The sequence below is a fragment of the Podarcis bocagei genome (genome assembly GCF_964188305.1).
Source record: "Podarcis bocagei genome assembly, chromosome: Z".
NCBI classification, from domain to species: Eukaryota; Metazoa; Chordata; class Lepidosauria; order Squamata; family Lacertidae; genus Podarcis; species Podarcis bocagei.
This window is the reverse complement of record NC_138140.1, coordinates 26,653,305-26,678,944: the sequence shown is the minus strand read 5'-3', so window position 1 is coordinate 26,678,944 and position 25,640 is coordinate 26,653,305. Positions and strand designations below refer to the sequence as shown.

Below are 25,640 nucleotides of genomic sequence, written 5' to 3'. Positions count from 1 at the left end.
GGTCAGGGATGATGGGAGTTGTAGTCCCAAAACATCTGGAGGGCCGAGTTTGCCTATACCTGGATTACGCCCATGGGCTCAAGGTTTCCTCACCCCCTGGAGTAGACATTACTCTGCCAGTCAGAGCAAGCTACACTGGGAAATACTTGGAGCTAGGAATAAGCAATTTCCTGTGTTGCAGTCCCTCAGCGTAGCCTACCTTACAACCTTGTGGTGAGGATGAAATGTACGCTACCTTGAGTTCCTTGGAGGAAAGACAAAAAGAGTCTCTGTGTGTAACACATACGTGTGTGAATCTTCATTGACTGATGGTTTTCTCAGTTTTAAAAACAACAAAATGCAACGGGAAAGATAGTAATCCACAGGCCTGGCTTTGCTTAGGTATTGAAACCAAATTTTATTTTGGAAAATGACATCACACGCACCTTGCAAATGTACACTTAGATGAGAAAAAATGCATAACAAATACTGAGAGCAAAAGCTACAGAGTGAACAGGTCCCTCCGCTGCATGGTATCCAACCACAGAAACAATCCAAGAGAGGTGAGGAATGGGTTAGGTGGAGTATAACAAGCAATAAAAACAGTTCACAACACTTCACAGGGTTGGGGTTCTAATGAAATGAAAAGTGGCTTTGTAACATCAAACCTCCTAAGAAAGACTCCTACAGGGGAGGAGGCATAAGACGCATGGATCCAGGGTACATCCGTTTGGGTTTGTCTTCTGTGCAAGTCCCATAAAAGCCACTAGTTAGTGGGCAGAACCACAGGTTCTAAGTCTTTGCTTCTTAGGTTCTTTATCGACACAGGAACCACATTAACTAGACACATGAAATAATAAGCCCTCTTTGATCACAGAAAACTGTTGAGGGAACAACTTTATAACTCATAGCGTTCCTAAACTGCACTGTTACATTGGATTCTCCCTACTCCAGAATTGGCGTATGAAGATCTGCTAGATTATTTACATTATTATTATTAATTATTATTATTTTAAAAAATAACCTCACCAAGACAACAATCCTGAATTGCACTGGGTATAATGCTCTGGTGCCATGAAGAGATAAAATCATAGCAGGCGGCTCTTGGGAGGGGTTAACGGTACAATACAGAAAGGCAGCTGACTGAACAGCGTCTGTATGTCACAAACGTTCACAATCAGTAATGGTTTAGGTTTTGCTCTGTCATTTTCTCCATGCCCTTATCTTTAACTTAAAACCACGAGAGACTGAGGGAAAGCAAGGGAAAGTGATTTAAAACCATGAGATGTCAGTACCATGCATTTACTCTCAAAAGCTTGTTCGATAGCAAGCTAAAATGTCTACAACTACCACCACTAATTGACATCTGCCAACTAATTATCCTAGTTCTACCTCTACCCATGGAGCTGAAGCTTTTTTTATAATAAAAAAGGAATCCCCTCCCACAAAAACGTCCATCAGTAAAATTGTTTTCTGTACAAGTTGAATGGCACATTTTTTAAAAATGGACAGAATGCTAAGCAACCCACCACAAATGTAGAATGCAGAATCCGTTCAAAACATGCACTGTAAGAAAGGAAAGAAGAATCATTGGTTTAAAGCTGCAATATATTACAAGAAGATGTGGGTGAGGTGACTTGATGTGGAACCTAAAATGATAATTTGCCATGTGGAAAACTTTTCTAGATCCCCAAGTGGTATGTCAAGCGTGAGAGTAGATTTACCTGACTGAGACCAAGGCGCTTAGAAAAGGTGAAGAATAGAATTGCCTCCTGCTGGGGTCCTTACTGAACTCCAGAAGAGTTCATTTCCATGAAGAGTGGTCCAATGGCCACAGGAACAAGGAGGTTGTTGCCCATAAGCCCAAAGTTTTATGTAGTTTCCCGGTGGTGAACTGCCTGAGCACAGGGGGTAGGGATCATGCCACTGCACTCATGCAAAACCACTCCTGGAAGCTACTTCCTTCATGTGGTTACAAGAGTGGATGACTTTGCATGGGGAATGTAGCCACTGTCACTCAGGTGATATTCCACTCATAATAGAACAAACATGCACAGCATCAGGCTACAAGCTTCATAAATGGATGGAAGGTGTGACATCAAAGCAAGTGGAATCCTATTTGATCTTAAGTGATAAAAGATATTCACAATTGCTGTCAATGGAAAACTTTAGCCCACTGGCAAATGCTTGACCACCTCCATGCTCATTGCTGGCTTCAGGTTTGGGGGGCTCCTCAAGAAAAATGGTTTCAATACACACCTCTTTCTGAGTGGGCCCATTTCCTCCTTGGCCGTGTCCTTATTACTCATCAGCTCACCTTTCTCCTCTGGATACAATCCACACAATCAGCAACATAGAGTAAGAGAATGTAAGGTAGGCATTACCCCAGAATGGAGGTAAATGGACAATGATGGCGAGGAGGAGGAGGAACAGCAGGGTCAAAGAGCCCCTTGCTGAGGTGTGGACCTTCACAAATGCCTGATGAAGCCAACCCCTGACAACAGCCCTGTCCCTAAAAAATGGTTGGTGTCACACACAAGCTCTCTTGATCATAAAATGTATTGAAGGTTCCCCCTTTATTGTGCAAAAAGTGATGTGATCTACATTTAGGTCAGGCGTGGGGACTTTTTCTTCAGCCTGAGGGCTGCATTCTGGAGGTAGCATGCCAGTAGTGGACAGAACTAGAGACAGATGTGGATGGGACAACAAATCTTCTCTCACACACGCAGACACACACAACTCCGCATCCTCCATCCCAGCAAGTGGCACTATTGTAGTTCACAGACACATTCCAGCCAGGTGAAGACACTGAAGTAGAGAGCAGAACAGGGCTGGTGAGGAGATGTGGTCTGGGGAGAACAGTGTGGCCTGAGGTTCCCCATCCCAAATTGAGGTCATTTAACTTTCCTATTTTCTCAGGTTGCCTATCTACTAAAATGAGTGGCTTTCATTGGGATAGTGTTTTGGCAAACCGGATTTGTGAGGCTTGGGGAAACTGATTTCATGACACGGTCTCAACATGTGTTGCTTTCTTTCTATGATGCAGTTCCATGTGGATGTTCCTCAGAGGTGATTGGAGGGGAGGCATCTTAATGAGATGAAAAACATCTTGAAGATCTGCTAAAAGGGATGTGATCTTTGTTGGACCAAAAGGGAAAAAAGGGAAATGCAACCCAGTTTCCAGCTACATATAAACCATGAAAATCCTTCCTCAAATATATCATATTACTCTGCATAGGCTTATGAAAACCTATTACACCTGCTAAAGAGAGACAAAAAAACCCCCCACCCTTAATTTAATTTAATTCATCCTTTTTACAAACACTCATTTATTAAATATGTCATTTAAACGAAACAAAAACTGCCTGACCCTGTAAAATAGAACAGCTTGCACAAAGGAGATGACCTTCAAGGTTCTGTACAGGGAGTTTAAAGTATGCCAGCTAAACTTTAAACCCCACCTTGATTTATTAACCCTTTAAAATTCCCATGCTCTTTTATTCTAACCCCACCCAACATAAGAACAACTATAGAAGAAAATACATTATGACCTCTTGGTTATATTATATTGCAGCTTTTAATTTTTTCATGAATGAGAAGAATCATACGAAATCAGCTCAGAAGCTCAAGCCATCGGGATTTGTTTTAGCAGACTACTTCCCTGGACACAGTCCACTTCTCAAAAGAGCTATAGATCAGATTCCAGAAAGCCATATGTGTCCCATGCAGATAGTACTGTGAGATTGCTACTACAGCTATTTCTGTCAATGTGCAGCATGCTTATGGTTAAGAACACTGGTGGTGAGCAGCACCAATGAATCCATATTGGACCTCTCCCCCTCCCCACCTGTGCTTCTCAAAACTCTAATCGGTAAGGCCATGGTTCTCAAAGGGTGTGGCAGGAGAGGATGGCAAGTACGGCAGGAAGATTCAAGGACAATCAATACTATACTTTGGGAATGATGCATGTTCATATGTAGCTGCATTGTTTTATACTGTCTGGATGTCCCATGATCATATTATAGTGTTCTATGTTACAAATCAAGCACTGGTGGGAGTTTTTTCTTTTTGTTTTCCAATGTATTTCTTATCCGGTGTAGCACGAGCAAATTTTTATTCTGAAAGTGTGGCCCAGAGGAAAGTAGAAATGAGAACCCCTGCTGTAAGGCAGACTTTCGGTATCTGGCAGAAAGAATTCTGTTGCATGCCATATATTTAGGTGTGCACTGTTAATGATTTTTATAGCATTGTATTTTTTTGCCTTGGACTTTATTGCATCTTTTTGCAAACCACTTTGATTTTCATTTTTTTTACAATCAAGTGGTATATAAATTTTATGAAATAAATAAAATTGCTTGTTCTGTTGCAAATCCACTTTAAAATAAAAAAAGTTTTTTGCAGTTAGGAAAGTGACAGGGAAATCACTAGAAAGCATAGGATAAAAGACTAATGATATAAGCACCCAGCAAGCAAATCAGGATGAATGCTCATTATGGTATAACTCTTCCCTACAAACAAATCAGAACACATGCTCAGTAAAGACTGGGCATTCTAATCTCCTTGTAAGTTTTGTGCAAGCAAATCATGTTGAATTCTCAATAAAGAGATCATCTGGAGGACCCATAAGATAAGAGGATGCCTACACAAGGAGGGAGAAGTGGGAAGTTGACCTGGCTACCAGAAGGAGTTCTCCAGGTGGGGCAGAGCTGCTATGCTGTCTTCGCAGCAGTGGGTTTCTGTTGCTTACTGGTAGGGGATGAAGTGGTGGGAAGGTTGACACAATGCAAAACCACCGGTGGAGCCAATCTGGTGCTCCCACTTGCATGTCAGCACTCCATCAAAGCCCCCACCACCTTGGCCATCCCGCTCTTAGTAAGCAGCAGTGAACCACCTCCTGGGAAGGTAGCATAGTGGTTCTACTCCATCCAGTGAGCTGCTTCTCCTTGCTATCTTCCAGATCTTACCATCATTTTGCAGAATTGGGGAACCATTAATCTTGAAAACTTTTTTTCATAAGAGCTCACTCTTATCTGTCTGTCATCTATAGATTGCATCAAGCTACATTCTACTCGGAATAGACCCACTGAAATGTATGATCCTAAATTATCCATGCCAATGCGTCTACCCTGAGTAAGATTGGCATTGCATAAAACTCAGTCCATCTTCTAAGCTGACAACATAAGCTGTAATGTCAATAGCTGGGATGATCTGCAGTTTAAATGAGAATTGTCTAACAAGTTATTTCTGCTTTAGAATATGACCTGTTTTGTGGTTACTTGTGAATATGAATGGGGGAGAAAATTGGTTCACATTTTAATGCAGACCTACCTAATTTGCCCTCTCCTCACCCCCACAAAAGGTGAATTGTACAGTCAGGCAAACAGGCAAAATATGGTCCGAGGCAGGTTCCACGTTTGGCAGCAGGAGGGAAATGAAAATGAGCTCTGCTGGATAAGACTATAGTTTCACCCACTCTGGCATCTTGTTTCCTATACTACCCAATCATATGCCTTTTGGAAGCCAATTAGCTGGGCATGAAGGCTACAGCCCTCTCTCACTGTTGTCTCTGAGTAGCTGGCATTCAGTTGCATACTGCCTCTGAACCATAGGGGTTCCATATACACCTCATGGCTAATAGCCACCAGCAATCCTATTCTTCTGATGATTTTGTCTAGTCCTCTTTTAAAGCCATCTAAACTGCTGGCTGTCACCATGGGTAATGACTGTGAATTCCATAAATGAATTGGGTATCTTGTGAAGAGATGTTTCATTTGTCCTGAACTAGGAGCACCGATTTTGTTAACTCAGTCATCTGAGCTTCTTGTTTCTGCACAGAGGATTCTTGGGTGGACTCACTGCTCTTTTTGAAAGCATCTTTGCTTTGCCCCCCAACCAACTCAAATAGTCAAAATAAAGATCATGAGAAGGTTTGGCACTGCCAATCTGATAAATAGTTGACAATACTTTTTCTCTTTTAAAACATTTCAGTGATGCAGTTTTTGCTGTATACAAGTTGTGTGGCCGCTGTGGGAACTTTATGTGTGATACCCCAGTTGGTTTGACAGGATGTGGAAGCATCCAGGCTGAGGGTACATGAGGGAAATTCTCTTATGGATGTCACCATGCATGCAAAGCCACTGCAGAAAATGCAATATCTGGACGCTTTATAGCTATATCCTATCAGGGAGAATATGGTTGAGAGGACAGCTGAGATGGATGTGAAGAGAACAAGTAAACCCCAAGAAAGGATTTTGCTAAGGAGGAGGAAAGAGGTATAGACTGCAGGAAGGGAATGAAAGAAGGAGGTTCTCTTTACCTCATCAAGGACTGAGGAACTGGTATGGAAAGAAAGGAGAAAAAGAGGGAAGATTTAGGGTTTTAAGCTGCAGTGGCAAGCCAAGAGAAGATGCTAGAACTTGGGGAAACTCTACAGATACATAGAAAGAGATCCTGAAATGAAACGTGGTAGCCAAACTTGCTGAGCAAGAGTCTCACCGGAAGATAAGAAACCATCCAGAGTTCTAAATCCTAGGTGTTAATGCCACCCTCTTATTGAATTTTCCTTTTGAAAGATGGCTGAACACTAGACATCTGCAGCTGGTGTGTGCATGTGTGTTAAAACGGAAAGCAAAATGTGACAGCTGCATGGTGAGCAAAACTTCTCTGGGTGTGTTTTTTTAACAAAAAACTTTTAAGTAGAGAGCTCCAGTTTCTTACATATGCCCTTTCACCATATATACAGATGTTAGGCACTCAAATAGCTTTAGGGCAGATGGTCATCTCACACTTCTAGCTGCACTCTCACGGAAACGTGCCAAGTCTTAACAGATTTAACTTTAAATATTTACAACTGATTTTGGGTCACCGTAAAACAAAAGCAGAGATGAATGTCCTAAGAGCCAAACTTTATGGGATGGGAGCATTCCATGTTGAGGTTGTGGGATCTGGATCAGGGTTGTAATGGGGCAGGAGTGGGGATAGAATCCATTTCCCTAACGCCATGGCCTAAATATGAATCTCCCAAATAAAGGAAAATCCCTCCCCCTCTGCAGTTAATGGCAGCATTAGGGAAAATGATTTAAGTTGGTGAATTAGTATGGGGGGCTATGTCTGCCTGTCTGTCTGTCTGTATATAGAGACACTCCAGATGTCCTTTTCATTGTGCATTTATGACGATTTGTGCTCATGATGGTATTGGGGCAAAGATACCCAGTCCTGCTTCCAATACTGTTTGTGCCTGCAAAAGCTTTGGGTGAACATACTATTTTGTTTCCAATCAGTGCATGTCCTGTAACTTCCTGCTGAAATCCTTCCTGCTGAAATCCTTTTTATACCACAAATGTTGGAAGGTATGTATGTGTTCCATTTTTGTTATAGCCCCCTTCCAGATGGCAATAACGTTGGGGAAGCATCACAAAACAACTTACAAAGTAGAATGATGTGTGAATGGCCCAGCATAAATCCATCACTAATGCCCTATTATTGCACCCGATCTGTTGCATAGTACACCTGCAAAACAACCACTAGTCTTAAGCATTTCAGTATCTATTATTTCAACTTCTAGCCCATCCTTCAGAGAGTTCATAGAATTTTAGAGCTGGGAGGGACGGGAAGGCCATCTTGTCCAACCCTTGCAATGCAGGAATCTCATCCATGATAGATGGCCATCCAACCTCTGCTTAAAAACCTCCATGGAAGGATAGCCCACCACCTTCCAAGAGGGTCAATTCTACTGTTCTGTTTTTAGCACACCCTTCAGTCAGTTTTGTTCCCAGGGTGGGTTAAATATACAAGGCATAACTATCAGTAGCATAGCAGACTTAGACTGTCCCTTATCCCCAATCCTGTAGATTCCAAACCCAAGGTTTCATCTAGTCCAGGCATGGCCAAACTTGGCCTTCCAGCTGTTTTGGAACTACAATTCCCATCATCCCTGACCACTGGTCCTGTTAGCTAGGGATGATAGGAGTTGTAGTCCCAAAACAGCTGGAGGGCCAAGTTTGGCCATGCCTGATAGTCCAACCTCCTGCAATGAATCAGTTAAAGAATCCCTGACAGATGTCTGAGACTATGTCTGAGAATATAAATGGACTTGATTTTGGATTACAGCATCCTTTGAATGATTCCAGTTAATCCCTGGTTCAAAGGCACACCTCCTCCAAGGGAAATTTAGCAGTGACTTTTTGCAGCAGAATCAGTGCAGTAGCCTTGTCGTACAGAATTCTGTGTGGAAAATTTAAACAAATTTTAAGAGAGGGAGGAGGAGATGGCAGACTGTTGTTTGAACCCTGATATATTAGGCCAAAAGCCCTGCTATATTAGGCCAAAGGCCCATCTGGTCCAGCCTCTGTTCTCACAGAAGACAACCAGATGTTCCACTGGGAAGCCACAACACAACAGAGCACAACAGCACCCTCTCCACTCTTGATACCCAGAAACTGGCAATCAGAGACATATTGCCTCTGACACTGGTTACAGGGCTTGCCTTACCACAGGTCTCTCAGGCACCTCTTAAACCAACCTGCTTCAGGTGTGGTGGAGAGCAATGTCACATTGTTGTCAGTATTTCAGTAAGATTCATCTGCCAGTGCAGTCAGCTTCTACACTGAATGGGATGGTGGGGGGTGGTACTTCCTTGTCCTTTGCCTCAGGCCAGCCTTGTGTTTGGCAATGGTTTATAATTAATTTTACATAAGAACCTGATACTGGGGGAATAGGGAGCTGATGAACAACCCCAGCAACTACCTAGAACTATTTCACCCTTTATGTACACAGGCAGCTCCACTTACAGGGCAAAAATGGGAAACCACTAAAAACAGAAGAACAGAAGTCCTGTACCTGGATCAGGTCAGTGACCCATCTAGTCCAGCATCCTGTTCTCACAGTGGCCAGCCAGGTGCCTGTGGGGAATCTGAAAGCAGGACATGAGCACAAGAGCACACCCTCCTCCTGTGGTTTCCAACAATTGCGATTCAGAGGCATGCTGCCAGTGACAGTGATTAGATCAGAGGTTTCTGAGCTGTGTTCCAGGAACTTCTGGAGGTCCTTTAGAACTTAGTCACAGTTGTTCAGTGAGAAAATAAGTAATAGCAGCCAGGCATTTCCTAGAGCTTGCCATCTGTTCCCAATCTTCTGGCATTTTCTCTAACTGCAGAGGAATGTTGTGTGTGCTCTAGGGAGCCCATGGCTCAGCTTGGGGTAGTCTCAACAACATGCCCAATGGTGGTGCCAGCAGGTGCCTGCGCAAGCCACTCAATAAATGCTAGACAGCCATTATAATGTCACTTGTGGGCCTAATGTAGCATCAGTCAGAGGTATTGTGGGAAACGAAACATTCAATTCAAAGTAAAACAGGCCTTCAGGACTCCCAATGCTCAGCATTTATCAGAGCACCACTGCTGCCCAGCATAAAACCATCAAATAAGCCTGCTACAGGAGCATTGGCAGTCCATCAGCAAACACTTTGCCAAACATGAAGCTAGCCCCAGTTCCAAAGTTTACTTTCAGTTCACATGGGATGATAGTGAGGCCCCACAGACCTGTCCAGTTGTTGTTTTTTGTGTGTACAATATTTGCACCCTAGAACACGCACAGCATCCTCTGAAATGTAGAGGTTCCTCAAGAGATTAGCCAATGTAGAATTGGTTCTCCCCAGAGATATGGAAAACCACCCTCCTAGACAGTCACTGCTGGGTTAGTGTTAGTGTTGAGACCACCCACCTCATGTGCTTGCATCAATGAATCAGGTATAAGAGAAGTGCCCTGTAATCCTTCTTTCTTTCTTTTCAAATAACCTTTCCAAGAGTTAAGAGCTGAACACACCTAGCATTGTACACACTGCTATTCTGCATGCATTTTTTATTTTTATTTTTGTATAAAGACTCATGCAACATCAACTATACAGGCAGTTTTACATCCGACATGGTCACTGATTTCTACCTACAGTTCAAGAACGTTTACCTGAAGAATTGCTTCTAAAACCTGGGAGTCTGGCCCTTTACCCTGTTTCACTTTTGCAGGTCTGAATGGCTTTTCTTTTCCTTGTGGGAAAAAAAGATCTACCTTCTCTTTCCACTAGGCTGCTGTATATTTGCTTGCTGATGCAATGCGTGGCAACACAAACTATTACAAAAGCCTCATCTTGCCAGGCCCTTATTCAGAAGAGTGATGTGCATTATTGGAGCACATCAGGCAAGGGAGTCCATATTGGTCCAGGCTCTCAGATATGCCACTATTAAGTGCAATCAAAGAAAAATGCCTATATCTGTATAACTTGTTTAAATAAACACATTGTTGTTGTTGGTAAATGGGAAACATACTCCATGTAAACAATGTTCTACTTAAGAATATAAGAAAAGCCCTGCTGGATTGGACCAAAAGCCCAACATTCTGTCTACCAACAGGGGCCAGCATCTGGAAAGCTTACAAACGGGATGAAGTCAACAGCTTTTCCCAACTGTTTGCCTCCAGCATTTGACATTGAGAGGTTTATTGCCTCTGGAGTTACATGTAGCTATTGTGGCTAATAGCATTAGCCATCTAGCTTTGTCTCCTGTGGACATGATGAAGAGGGGAGAACAGAGTATAACATTCAAAAGACTACAGTATTCCTGCCAATCATAGGCTCAGTTTTTGGGCCTTGCACAAAACCAGCAATCAAATGGACTGTACCCAGTTGTGTGTAGGATCTGTTTTGGGGGGTAGGGGACAGGAAAAGGAGAGGTGGTGTGTGTTCTGTATTGCGGATCATTTTCTTCCTGCTTATTGAAATAGTGAAGATTGGATTATACATTATTACAAAGACCTTTAGTTCCTGGATGGAGCAATATTTGCATTATTCCTCCATGTTACTAAGGAACAGTGCTATGGTGGAGTACTGCTTCCCTATCATATTATAACAGAAACAATTCCTCAGTTCCACATTCATCCAGTGCATGCTCCCGGTCATACTCTGAGGGGCAGTTGGGAGCAGCCTATCAAGACTGAGAGGAGAGAGAACAGGAGATCAAACATCACAAGCAAAACACATCTCCAAGTAGACTGGAGTGTGGCCTTAAGCAGTTCACAATCTATGCTATGCTCATGCCCAGGATTCAGAGCCTCATATGGTACACAGTGCCCCTCTGTGAGGGGTGAGGTCAGTGAGCATACAGAGTTTGCTGCTTCTGGTGCTGACAACTGTGGGTATGAACTGGCTCTGTGTCAGGGCCACTTGGCAGCTTTAGCAAGCAACAGTGCCTTCTAAGTTAACCCCAAGAAGCCATCACTGGAATTGACCAAAGAAACCTGACAATCTTTCCAAAGTCTTCCTCAATACTAGTCCCTAAGAGGTCACAGACAGCACTTTCCCACCAGATGATCCAAAAATATTTAACGGCATCAACGAAAGGACTCACTGGCCAACCCTCCCAATCCCTCCCCATGAGGTAGAGAAAGTATTACTGTCCTTATTTGACAGATACGGTAAATTGAGGCACAGAGAAATTAAGAGACCTGCTCCAATTCATACACCAGATCTGCCAGATATCAAACACACACTGGAATTTTTTTTCCTGTAGGCCTTCCCTATGCTTTGTCCTCAAAGCCAGCCTTCTCCACAGTGATCTGACCATTGAACTTACATGAATGCTGAATCTTCTGAACCAAAGTTTAGATAGCTTTGGCCAAACAATGGCATAGAGATAAGGAAACCCTAGGTTTTAACTGCTTGGTTCAACAAAGGGTAGATCCTCACTTGCCCTTGTGATGCAGGGTCTCGACTAAAACTGCAGCCATTGGGTAGTCTGAAACCTATTTTAAAAATAATTTAAACAAAACTGCAAGCTTGGCTTATCCACATTGCCACATGAATCACAAAGATGCCAGTGGTAAGGAATGCAAAAGCTAACCACCAAATACCAACTTTGGGCCAAGCATTGTCTTCCTCTAATAGCCAAAAGTTGTTGTAGAGTTAAGTACCCAGTGTGAAGTATTATTTATTATTAGAAATTTCCATATGCCTTTCAACTTTATGCAAATTGCCCAAGGTGGCTCACAAAATGAAATTGCAAAATGAAAACATAACTTTATCAAAAGTACAATTGCTGCAATACATTCTAAACTCACAACAGTTTGCAAATGAATCTAAAGGAGAGTGGGGAAAGCAATCCCCAAGGTTGGTTATATGGGTATTGCTCTGATAACTTTTGCAATATTATGTAGAGCTTATTCCTACAAATAAGGAATAATGCAATGCACAATATTATCTGGTACGTGTATCCAGACCCAGTAAATAAAATGGCCAGGTCTGTATAAAACTGTGAACTTTGCATCAATGATTATTTTTTAAAAATTGAATGGATTCCTTTTCTTCCCATTTCACTATAATGCACTGCTTCAAGATAAAAGTTTATAATACCGTATCATGAACATCCTAACAGTTCTACAGTCTGAGCATCTGGCCATAGTTAGAATTATTGAAATACAGAAAATTAAAAACATAACCTTAAGCATGTTACAAACACTCTCAAAATATTAACCATTTTGAATTAATTGCGATATCCCCCACCCCATGCAGACCCCTCCCATTTTATGAACCTCTGATGTCAGTTTGGCAGTGACTTCAAAACACTTACTGTGTTGAACTTTTTTTTTGTATATTTTAAAATTTTGTTTCTTTTTTAAAGCAAAAGAAAGTCACCAGTTTTCTTTTTTTAAAAAAAGGATATTGAAGAGCTGACTCTAAGACACAGCTAACATTATTTGTTTTCCTCTATAAAAGTTGTATGGATTTCTTGTTATTAAAAATTAATAATAAGCTGAAGGTGTTAGACCTGAAAACAATTTTTTTTCACAGTGTTTTCAGTGTTGGCTGTTTGCAAGGCATTGATAGTCTCCACAGAGATAGAGAGATACCATTTCAGTAACTTCATATCAACCAGACCATGTTTATTGCTGGTCATATGTATGTATATATAAATGTACGTATATGTGTGACCAATGGCCTCAAAGCAGAGGGCATTGAGGGGCAGTGGAGCCATCATCTCTGCAGCCATGGAGTGCCTCAGGACCAGGGCTGGTTCCATCTGATCAAAAATGTGAGGATGGGCAGGTGGTAGGACTTGAGTATAGGTGGAAGACAAAGGATTTGAGGATAGGGCCAAGGTGCTCAGGTGAAAGGAAGCAAAGACAGGGCTGAGAGCATGGATATGGTGGGGTGTTGAGGTGAAGTGCAGAAGGAAAAGATGGGGCTTATGTGATTTGGAGGGAGACCAGACAAAGAAGGAAGAAAAAGGCTGAGCACATTGGAAGGGTTGAAGTGAGACAGAAGGGGAGGAAAAGATGGGGCTGAGGTGATTTGGGGCAATTGAAGAGAATATGGTAGGGTGAGGGGATGAGGCCAAGGTGAGTTTTGCTCAGCTGAGGTGGGTTGGGAGATTGAGGTACAACTGAGGAAGAGGAAAAGATGGAGAGCAGAGTTGGCAAGCAGAGCCAGCAGGGTGGCTTCCGAAATCCCACCCCGCTAAAGCAACTTTGTGTGTTTATTAGAACATATCCCTGTGTCCTACTTGAGGAGAAAATCACAATATGTAGCTCTTTATTTCTTAGCATTGTCCAGTCACCCTTGTACTTATATGGATGTTCACAAAGAGACAAGAGTTGCCTCCCACTGGCTGTGAGTTAACATCAGACAATATGCAGGTGTTAAACTCAGAGACCCAGCATTGGAAACAGGTCTGCTTTTGCAGAGTTGCTGGTATTCATTGGTATTTTTTGGGGGGGGGAGGTGCTGGTGGATAGACCTGTTTCCACTCTTGGGCTTTGGACAGAGTTGCTAATGGAACATTTGCAAAAGAAAGTTGTCACCTGACCGGCAGCCAAATAAATAAAGCCAGTACATTATAGGGGTTTTTTTTTAAGAAAAGGAAACGCTTGGGCTAAAATGTGTGAGAAGAGCATGAGGATTCAAGCCTTCTGACTTCAAGCTGCCAATAATAGCCACTTATCTTTCCTATGAAGTTACTCAGGTGATCGGTATCCCTTTATCTCTGTGGATTCATAGGTGTTGGTTTTGTGGCACAGAGGAGAAATATAGGAAAGGAAAAGAAAAGAAAAGACATAACTTTTGTATCCTTGGATTTGCACCAGTGACCTCTCTGCTCCTTTTGGCAGAAGTGTGGTGCTATATCTAAAATGGAGTGTGGACACAGGGAAGGGGGCTTCTTTACATGGAGTCTCCAAGGGAATCAGAGTCGTCCAAGGATAGAGGCAGGTACAAGTCCTGTAAGGAGAAAGGGAAAATGTGTTAACTCCCACAATTAGCCTCTTCTGCATCAATGAGGAACTGCTTCAGTGACTCAGTGCACAAATAATCATTGCAGACTTAGGCCCAATCTGCAATATACATTTAAAGCAGTGTCATACCACTTTAAACATGGTTTCCCCCAAATAATCCTGGGAACTGTAGTTTGCTAAGGGTACCGAGACCTCTGTTCCCCTTACAGAGTTACAATTCTCAGAGTGGTTTAAAATCTATTCCTCTTTCCAGGGGATTCTTATTTTAACCCAAATCTTTTTTTAAACTGCTGCTTCCCCTCCCTTCATTGCCATCTCCTGATCACTGTACTCAAACCTCTTCCACTGTTTAAAAATGCTACTTTTCTCTCACACTTTTGCTCCATTCTTACTTTATTCAAACCTCTGCCATTGTTTGAAACTGCCATTTTCCCTCTGTGTCTTTCCATCTCCACTTTACTCAAACTTCTGTCATTGTTTAGAACAGCCACTTCTTCCCCTTTCAGTGTACCATCCATCTCACTATACTGAACCTTCTCTATTCCATTCCTCAGCTGCCTCATGGGAGAGAGATAAAGGATGCAGGGCCCTCAAATATTCCGTTGTATTAAGGTACTTTACTCAAAGCTTTGCTGTTGTTTAAAACCATTATATTCCTCTCAGCTTTCTCTATCCTTGCTGTATTCAAGCATCTTCTGTTGCTCTAAACTACCACTTTTCCCTTCTCACTTTATCCCACCCTCATTTCATACAAAATCAGGATTGTGATGTGGCACTACAAATCCTGAGCTACGTGATGACAGCCTTACATTTTTCTGTATATAGGAAGATATCTGCCTCTGTTGGTGAACTATTTTTTCACATGATCCACCTGTCACTGCAAATGAGAACAACGCCATCACTCTATGTTTGTAGATGAGTTTGCATGCAATACCATGATCCATCATAGGAGCATGGGAGGGAGCATGGGATGGAAAATTAGAAGACCCTAGAGCTGCTACAAGCAGTCCTGTCCCAGAAGGCTACTGTGACAGCACTAGCAAAATATAATTATACAGTACTTTGCAGCTGGCAGAATAAAGCATTAATCTCAACATTTTTTAAAAGTGTCCTTATAAGGGAATAGCAAAATGCCTGCTAAAGCTTTGTAATTATCTGCATGTCTTTCATTGCTTAATGGAGTAGAATTGCCAGTATTTGAGCATTTTGATGAACAAAAAAGATACAGTGGGGTGCTTGGTATGCCCAGTTTCCACTTGCTTGTGGACAGTGACCCGCACCTCCCCCCCCCCCAGTTCCAGTAAGTAGTGATGTTGCCAAAGACCAGAGTTTCTGGCTCCATAGTAGGAATTTGGGTGGCAAGTACAGTTTGATCCAAACACAGCCTCAAAAAGTTCTTTTCTGTCTAGGACTTTAATGGTTTTCCTGTGTTTCAGACACGAACTTTTTATAGTGCCAGGGATTGAATTTGGGATCTTTTGCATACAAAGCATATGCTCTACTGCTGAGCATGTTTCCAGAAGTTCCCCAAATTTTGATGAAGCTTTTCTCTATATTTCACTTTAAATTTTAAGCACAAAGGAAGAGGTCTGCTGGAGTCATGACCTTCTAAGAAGTCCTGTCAATCTTACATTCGGACATTTAGCCCAGTGTTGCAAGACACAAGTATCTCTCAGATTGTTAACTGGAACAAGAAGGTGTGAACATATAGCACCAGTTCTGGATTAACACCAGTTTAGGATGCTTTTCCTGACCCCTAGCCCACTTTCTGATCTGCTCTTCATCTTCCTAGGGACTAAGTGGTTGTGAGTGCTGTTACAAGGGCATCTTTAGCAGTGTTAGGGAATTTGTCACTCCAATGCCCATCTGTCCCAGTCAGCATAGAGAGTAGTCAGGAATGACAGTTAGCAAATGGGGCTGCCTTTGAAGACTGTGTGGAAACTACAGCTACTGAAGATGTGGCAGCTAGATGATTAACTAGGAAAAGAAGGCATGAGCATATAACACCTATTCTGTCCTAACAGCACTGGTTGCCAGTTGGTTTCTGTGTTCCAGTCATAGTGCTATTTTTGACCTTCAAAGCTTTATGACTCAGGACTACTATACCTAAAGGACTGCCTTTCCCCATATATTACTGTCAAGAATCTGAGATCATTATCTGAGGCTCTTCACTGCATGCCACCCTCCAATGGAGTGTGGGGAAAAGAAAATAAGCCTTCTCTCTAGTAGTCTCCTGTTTATGGAATATTCTCCTCAGGGAGGACCACCTGGCACAAACCTTAAAATTGTTTTAGTGCCAGGATTTTTTATTTTAATTTACTGACATGTTCTGCACTTTGTATATTTGCATTTTCAATTCTCTGTACTTTGAGGTTTCGAAAGCTGCTTTTGACGCAGCTCATTGAGCAAAAAGCGGTATACAAGTAAACTCAGTCATAGAAGCATAGAATCTTAGAGTTGGAAGGGACCCCAAGGGCCATCTCGTCCCACCCCCTGCAATGCAGAAATCTCAACTAAAGCATCCATGACAGATGGCCATCCAACATCTGCTTTAAAACCTCCATGCAAAGAGAGTCCACAACCTCCTGACCATTCAGGTGTGAAGGGGCTCTGACAGGGTCCTAGAGTCCTCCTTCCTCCTTCCCAAAGCTGGGCAAGCACTTAAACTGGTGTTGTAAGGGCTGTGGGGACAGCATCAATTGGCCTCCTGCAGGGCTTCATATAACTAAGGTCTGCCCCTGATACTGTATTGTTAAATCTTCAATGAATGCATTTAAAGAACCCAAACCTCATCCCAGCTACCCAAAGCCTTCTGTAAGCTGGTAACAGCACCTGCTCCACCATGGTCCATTAGAGCCTACAGGTAACATAGTTGGAGTACCTCCCTTTTTCATAGCCTTTCTGATGCTGATCTTTCCTTGAAAATCTACACCTTCCAGAAAGTGAAACAGACAGGTGAAAAAATGAAATGCTATGTGAACGGAATGCTGATGAAATGTGGGGAATGAATAGGTTTAGGACCTAAAACCTTTACTTTTGGTTTCATTGGTGAGCAGACGGAGCTTGTGGTACTGTGTTTCAGAACATATTTCTGCTACAGTTTCAATCAAAACCACCATTCAAATGAAGCCCCAGGAACGTTGAACAAAATCATCATTAGTGATGGATGCAGTTAATACATAGAGCCATCACATTCATTTCAGTTCCTTTAGATTCATGTATAAGCATCACTTGCTCAAAGGAACTTTTATTGCCCCTGAACTGTCGTCCTTTTCACTGATCTTAAGAAGACATTGTAGAAGTTCACCAGGGTCTCACTTGGCTGTATCTCATTATGATGGCAGCAGAAAGTTCCTATAGAAAATATACAGTGGGAAAAATCTGAGCAGAGGAAACACACACAATTAGGATTTGAATTTTTTTTTGATGTAAACTACCATCTCTGAAAGTTCCTGCTGACTGACTGTCCTTATTAAGGGCTGGTTTGCACAATACTTTTTCAGTCCCTGCAAGCATTCACGTGGAGAAATAGAGTGTTAACGAGTCAGAGAAAGAGAAGTCAGGAAATTGCAACAAACCTATAATTAAAGCCTGTATTTAGGGAATCTACCCTCATGGATCCATTTCACTTCTGGTCAACTACGAAACGTATCCAGATTAGCTATTTAGAATAATATAAATAGGTCCAGAGGTCTGGAGAGGATGTTTGGAAATTGATCAAGTTTATTAATCTGGATAATTTATGAAGGAGATTTCCTGAGGTGGGATGTTTGCTCATCCCAAATCAATGGAAATCATTTGCAGTAATGTATAACTGGCAGCAGTTTCCATGGTTTGGGCGCTTGGGGGGCGGAATGCCACAACAATAATGAGGGTATTCTTAGGCCATTGTCTGGAGTAGAAAGTGACTATGATCACAATATACAAAATCTCCATTCTTAATCAACCAACACTTTCCATTCATTTCAGCTTTCATGATACAATATGCCTTATTTCCTGCTCACCCAAGAAATACAACAGATGACTATATCTGCTGTACATATAAATGAAGATGAAAGAATGTACTCTCCAGAATGAGAATCATTTTTATAAGTATCTCTGTCTGTATAGATATTTGAAAACATTAGATATCATGCACAAACACATGTATGTGTATGCGTACACACACACACACACACACAAACACACACACACACACACACACACACACACACACACACTGTATGTTTGTTTTCAAAGGATTTCAGTAAGCCTTACATTTTACAACAATCCTGGAAGGTCAATACACTATTCTTGCTAAAATGTAGATGGACAGCTGAGACTAATGACTCATTCAGACTTCCTTTTGTGTTGCATTTCTAGGCACAGCCCCAGGCTTCAAAGCTCCATGTCCAAACAGTTTTGTTTTGGTTTTTTGTCCCAGCACTTTCCCTGAGAGAATCCATGTTTTGCCACCGAATCGAAGCAAACTGCAATTGGGTTTTCTATGCATTGCCATTTGCTCCAATTCAATGGTAAAACACAGAGTCTGGACAAAAAACCCACACTTGGACACAGAGGTTTAAAGAGTGGGTCTGTGCCTGGAAAGCATGGCGCAATAGGAATTCTGTATGAGGGCTCATCCACTTCCACTTTCCTCATGCCTAGAAAGCACAAGTCTGAGCTGTTTCCCTCTTGTCCTGTGCTTTCTAGGCATGGCTTCAAGTGGTTCTGCCTTTTCCTTGCTGCTTTCCCCCAGAGAACTCACTCTTGAGTGCTAAATTGGAGCAAACATCAATCTGCAGAAAACCCAATTCAGCGCTGAAGATCAGATTTCCCCGGGGGAAACCAGCACAGAAGAGTGGGTGAGCCCTAACAGTTGATTGCACCACCAACCAAAATGTCAGCCCCATGCAGAATCAAGCATAGAGATCCTTTATAGTTACTAGACTGCAGCTGAACCAGTGACTGCCTTACCACCACCTGGCTATTTCCAGTGGAGCAGTCCAGGTACTCCTCCCGCCCTCCCAAACTCTTTCAGTGGTGCAGGCAGGTAATAATCATGTAGGAGGTTTAGTAAGGTATAAGAAACGTAATACCTTGTGCTTACGGAGGCTCCCTGGGCTGGTGGGTGTGGAGATTGGAGACTGCTTCGATTTGGGTGTGGACAGTTGGCTGCTTGATGTTCCATTGGCTGTACAAAGCAAAGGAGAAATCAGCAATGAACAAAGACAATATATATATTTTAATGCCTATTCAGTTTCCCATTGAAATGTTCCAGTTTATGAAGCATAATTCCAAAATAAAACTTTTAAATCATGATTTGCTGGTTCAGATGAAGTTTCTTTTCCAACCTCACAGTTGAGGTATCTGTCTGTCTGTCTACACATCTTTTGCTTTGCAAGTAACAGGTCGTGTTTTTGAAAACATGACTTAGGTGCTGCAAGAAGGATGGGAAATGCTGAGCTTGAAACAGTTTTGATTGAATTATTTTTATTTATTGAATTTAAATCCTTCCTTTCCTTCCAAAGAAAGATAAGATTGGAGCTGAAAATTGTGCACTTTAAATTTGCACTTTAACACTTCTTTAACTTTCATCAGCACAATGCCCTTTTGCAAAGTCACAAAAAGGTATTTTTCCACAAAAGGGTAAAAAATCCAGGCCAGTAGATCTTCCAAAGAAAATCTTTTTATGTCATTAGCAGATAACCTTAGCATTTTTCCCTCCCCTTTTTACCTATCTATAACTTTGTGAACACATCGATGTATTTTGTCCCACCTGGAGTTGAACAGCAATTCTTTCTCTTTGTCCCCAATTCTTGCCAACATATCTTGTCCTCAGTAAGATGGTAAACCTGTATCCTAGTGGTACCTCTTTAGGTGGCAACTCAGCAGCACATACAAATCAATAGTCCTGTATACAGTCATACCTTGGAAGTTGAAAGGAATCTGTTCTGGAAGTCTGTTTGACTTCCAAAACATTCGAAAACCAAATTGTGGCTTCTGATTGGCTACAGGAAGCTCCTACAGCCAATCAGAAGCCACAGAAGCCCCATCAGATGTTCGGGTTCCAAAAGAACATTCACAAACCAGAACAATCACTTCCGGGTTTGCCGCGTTCGGGAGCCAAAACGTCTGAGTTCCAGGGTGTTTGACAACCAGGGTACGACTGTACCAAAAAATAAATATATTTTAAAAAATCCCTCCATACTGAAAGCTCGGTGTCAGGCAAAGCATTCTGCCCTAGCTAGTTTTCTATGTGCATGGATTTATTTATACAGTGGTCCCTCTGGTTAAGTACTTAATTCGTTCCGGAGGTCCGTTCTTAACCTGAAACTGTTCTTAATCTGAAGCACCACTTTAGCTAATGGGGCCTCCTGCTGCCGCTCTGCCGCTGGAGCACGATTTCTGTTCCCATCCTGAAGCAAAGTTTTTAACCCGAGGTACTATTTCTGGGTTAGCGGAGTCTGTAACCTGAAGCATATTTAACCCGAGGTACCACTGTATATGCATTTGTACAGAGAAGTATTCAATCATGTAAGGTACTATCTATAGATAAAGTCTGCTCAGTGGCAGAGCACGTGCTTTACACACAGAAGGCCTCAGTTTCAATCCTTGATATACCTATGCTGAGTTGGGAAAAACTGTTACCTGAAACCCTAAACTGCTCTTGCCAGTCAGTGTAGATACAATATTGAGCTGGGCGGACCAAAGGTCTGACTTGAGTCACATCCACATCACACATTCAAAGTGCATGGCTTCACCCAAAGAATCCGGGGAACTCATAAGAGCTAAAGCTCCCATCATCCTTAACAAACAATAGTTCCTATTTTTCTTTGGAGTGAGGTGCTATGTGCTCTGAATGTACTGGTTCAAGGAAAACTCCCCAACATGTTCTCATCTTGGCTTCCTAAACTATAAATACAGGTTTACCAGCTCTGAGAGAAGTAGGCTTAAGTCTACGAAGAAACTCTTCTTTCTATCACATGTGCTATAACAGCAATGTACAGTATATGTATGGACTGCCTATATTAATACATATACTTAAATTAGGATTGGTGGATTATTCTTATTGTTAATGTGAGTGGATCTTTCATTCTTTCTTTCCTTTCTGTCTGTTATATTTGCAATAAGAAGCTCACCTGCTGATCTTGGGTCAAAAACGCTCATGTTAACCTGCCTCATAGACTTGTTGTAGAGAACATAAAATGGGGGGCGGGGAGGCAAATATGGGATGAGGGCAGGAAAACAATGCAACATTTGCTACATTATATACAGACCAGAGCATTAAGTAATAATCTAGAAGTCTCCTTTGCAGACTATCCAGACCGCAGTAGATCCACTTGTAATAAGGATTCTTGGTAAACATTCAAAAGATCAAGCCAGGCTGGCATTCTGTGGATGTTTTGCTAGAGCTTGTAGTCTTGTGAAAATGCATCCCTTTCTCTGCAGGCCTTTAGGGAAGCAATGAATGAGAAGTGCCCAGCCAGATTCTCATTGGCTAGAAGATCGTGCCTTCCCCATTCAGGCTCAGCCTGCTAGACACTAGCATGAGAAGGTCATGTTTTAATTTAAAATCAATGTCCTATGGATCTTCCCCCTGGTACTTGCAAAGGGCATGGGAATGTTAATTGGCCTTAAAGCAACATGGAATCCTCTCCACATCACACAACGAAGGTTTGATATAGCTAGGAAGCTGAGGTTGGAAAGTCAACTGGCAAAGACCAATTAGTACAAACTAGTGCTGAGCTAAAAAAAACACCCCTAATTTTTGTAAAATTCTCTGCCCACCACGAAAGAGGAATTATTTATTCCTGCTTTGGACGTGCTATGAGGTGCTTGATGATGTGTGTGTGTTTTCTTTATATTTGCCCTCATTCCCTGAACTCCACAATCTCCCTGACTGTCCTTTCTGGAAAGCCGATGAGGATTTTATACAATGACATGGGCTTTCCCAGAAATGAGGAAACCAAACCTGTGGTATGCAGACCAGTAAAATCTCTCACCGCTTGGAGATGAAAGTGTATGTATGTAGCAATATTTTACAGAAGTGTTCGAATATGGATCAAATAAGAAAGTGTATTATTTGTAGTATTTGGAACAATTTACATATTTTATTGAAAGGAGAATAGAATTCAGTTTATATTTTGGTTTCGTCTTGGTTGCAAAATGATTCCACTGTTTTTGAAAGTAGTTCTAGGGTCTTTTTGCCTCCCCTACGTCTAATTAGATACATTAGCTTCATTAAAAGTAGGGCGTTTGAGGCCTTCCTTTGTATTGAACTTCATTATAGAAAATGATTAATTTTCCTAATGGTGTCATTTTGGTTACACTTGGGGAGTCTTTGCTCTCTCTCTTTTTTTATTTGGGGGTGCCTCTTACAACACCTTTGAGAACACCTGATCTAGGTTGAGCCTTGAAAGAAATCTCCTTTTGCCACGGTATAGTTACAATTCTTGATTGGTTTGTTATTTGCTGTAATGAAAATCTGCACGGGCATTTTAAAAAAAATGTTTTTGATAGACCCATTGAAATTAATAGACATGACCAACATAGGACCATTCATTTTAAAGGGTCTGATCTGATTACATCCTAGTAGGATGCAACACTCTGCCACCAATAAATCATACATTTAAACTTCTCTGTAAAATCTTTTAGTACTGATATATATTGGGATGAAAAATACATCTAACTGAAAGATGCTCCGTTTGTTTTTTGCAGGGCTGGCTAAGAAACAAGCTTTGGTCATATCTGGGTATGATTTCAGACTGATGCATGAAATAATAGCAGAATGAATAGGTCATTATGGTTCAAATAAAACTTGGAAGTGGGAATAAATAACACTGCTTGAAAGCAAACTTATGAAATCTCATTTTAAAGACTCCAAGCTTTTCTATTAAAAACAGAACATTTCCCTGTTTCTCAAAATCCACAGTGCAGCTGATCACTTGTGAATGCTTTGGGTCAAGTAATTGCTTCTTACATTAGGTCCGTGTGTACTTTTAAAAGGGGTTGGAGCCCACTAAAAGCACAAGAGGGGAGGGGCCAGATTAATGGAATGGAGTCTCCAGGAAAGGGATATGTAGTAGCTCTGCAGCAATCCATGCTATAACATGATGTTGCAGGTAACACTTGTTTCAGTCTATTGGGGTCTTTGTTGATTTATTGTTACAGTAGAGATTGTGGATTGATATACTGTGGTCAAGTGGCTTACTTTAAAGAGGGCAGCCCTCTATTGGAAGGACTGCCAGGTTCAAGCCTGGATTAAAAAGAAAGAAGGGAAAGAAGAGGGGAGGGGCCTTGAAGTTGCCCATCCACAGTAAGCAACTGGACAGCAGACTAATCAGGTGGACAAGCCACCAGGTCACACTCTGCCCCCACTGTGGTGAAATGGATTGCATCTTTACATCTGTACATATTATATTCAATTATATCTTTACATTTTACGTTTGCATCTTTGTATAAATGAACCTGTGCAAATTCAATGCAGATCCTTCTTCCCCTCTGTTTTATTTAAAAAGATTTATAAATCACTTAATATCTAAGTGTTGTACAATATAAATTTAGCAATGCATTACTGACTACCCTAGCATTTTTTTTTGCTGTTTTGTGATGCATTTTTGTTTTAGTAGGCTGTGAACAGCCATTGGAGGGCTAGCCCTGAAAAGGCAGCATGCAAATGCTGAAAGGTTGATGGTGGTGGTGGTAGTAATAATAATAATAACAACTGACAGCATCCATGTACAATGCAAAACTATCATACAAGCTGCAAAACTGGATAGAAGCTGAGGGGCTTTTTTCTACTGCAGGTGAAGAAACAGCTGTGACTTCTCTATAAATAATATGTCGAATGTCATCACCAGTCTTAAAATTTCCGTCAGTGGCATGAATATAGCAAGTATCACTAGTGCTGGTATAGATTATCATGAGGGTAGCAGAAACATTGAACGAATAAATTCACCTAGACACTCTGTTTCTTATACAACCAAAACCCAGGAAAGATATGCAAAGATTCAGATGTTTTGCACTCATCAAGCTGATCTTATTTCTAGCCTAATATTCTTTTTTCGTTAGGTTTTGGAAAACACGTCTGGGTCAAACAAAAGACCAAATGACTGTAACATGTAAGGATGAGGAATAAGTTGTCAAGGCATGTCACAGATGAAAAGTTTCAGGAATATGCTGTTTCAACCAAATAAAATAGATAAGCATCACACAAAAATCAGGCCAGGTAATGTTTTATTCATGGTGTCCTTATTCAGCACCATTTTTTCTCTTCTCATGTGTCTCTTCCAATTTGTTACAAATCAAAACTTACTTAGCTATTTGTCATTCACGTAAAAAAGAAAAGAAAAAAGCAAACCCCCAAACCAAACATTGCTGTTTCATACGAACTAACAGAATGCTAGTGCCTTGAAGGGAGCAGATTCAAGACAGAAAAAAAGTTGTCTTTCCCACAGGGCATTCACTACCACAAGAGGTAGTGGATGGCTTAAAAACGGATTAGGCGGATTCATGGCCGATAAGACTGTCAATGCCTTCAAGCAACAATGGCTATGTTCTCCTTCCACGGTCAGAAGCAGCAGCATGCCTCTAAAACCAGTTGCTGAGAAGAGAGAGCACTCTTTGCACTCAGATCCTGCCTGTGGACTTCCTACAGAGACGACTGGTTGGCCACTGTGAGAAAAGGATGGTTAGTTGGGTCTTTGGCCTGAATCAGCAGCCAGGGTCTTCTTATGGTCTTAGATTCTGTGTTTATGTGTAGGTTAAATTGTAGGGCACTGAAGTGATCTATGATCTTAGGGCTAATCAACTGCCCTGATGAATTTGTGGAACTCTTTTATTTTAAAAAGATACTTTTTTTTAGTGTATATGAGCCACTAAAGACATCCATAGGGTGAAACATGTTGGGCAAGTCATAATGGATGTTCTGGCTAATGAAGACTTGATTTTATTTGTAAGCATTGTTAGTCAAGAAATGGGCCATTCATAGATCTGAGTTTGAATTTATATATTTTTAGTAATATGCTTTACTCTCAAATTTCCGCATCTTTTTATTTTTGCATGTTACTGTTTTGCTGGATTTTTATTATATTTTATTTTATTTCTGTTAGGTATCGTGTCTCACAAACCTAGTAGAGTTCTTTGAAGAATGTCAACAAGTAAACAGAAAAAGATGATTCAGTTGATAAAGTGTGCTCAAATTTTCAATGAGCTTTCAACAAGCGTTCCTAAGTAAACTTGGAAAAATGAGAAACATGCATCCCTACTCTGAGTTGGCGATGAAGAGTCAGGATTGGGCAAAAGACAGCCAAGTGACTGTGGTGAGGAGGAGGAGCAACAACAGGTAGGCAGGGCCAGTTCTCTAGAGAATCTCTGCCAGGTGCCTAAAGACACAAAGCTCCTGT

At 41.5% G+C, this 25,640-nt stretch overlaps 1 protein-coding gene across 4 annotated transcripts in view; it reads right to left on the bottom strand.

Moving 5' to 3' along the window:
- Positions 1-372: 372 nt before the first annotated feature.
- Positions 373-25,640, bottom strand: part of LOC308578779 (neuronal migration protein doublecortin) — a 121,318-nt gene continuing 96,050 nt past the window's right edge. For 2 of the 4 annotated variants that reach the window (XM_081179336.1, XM_081179338.1), the window contains exons 6-7: positions 19,329-19,426; positions 373-14,239 (exon numbers count right to left, since the gene is read on the bottom strand). In XM_081179336.1, the coding sequence (XP_081035462.1) occupies positions 14,183-14,239; positions 19,329-19,426 (155 nt within the window). In that variant the 3' untranslated portion in view covers positions 373-14,182. The remainder of the gene's footprint in view (positions 14,240-19,328; positions 19,427-25,640) is intronic. The other 2 variants (XM_081179337.1, XM_081179339.1) reach the window with 1 other exon arrangement.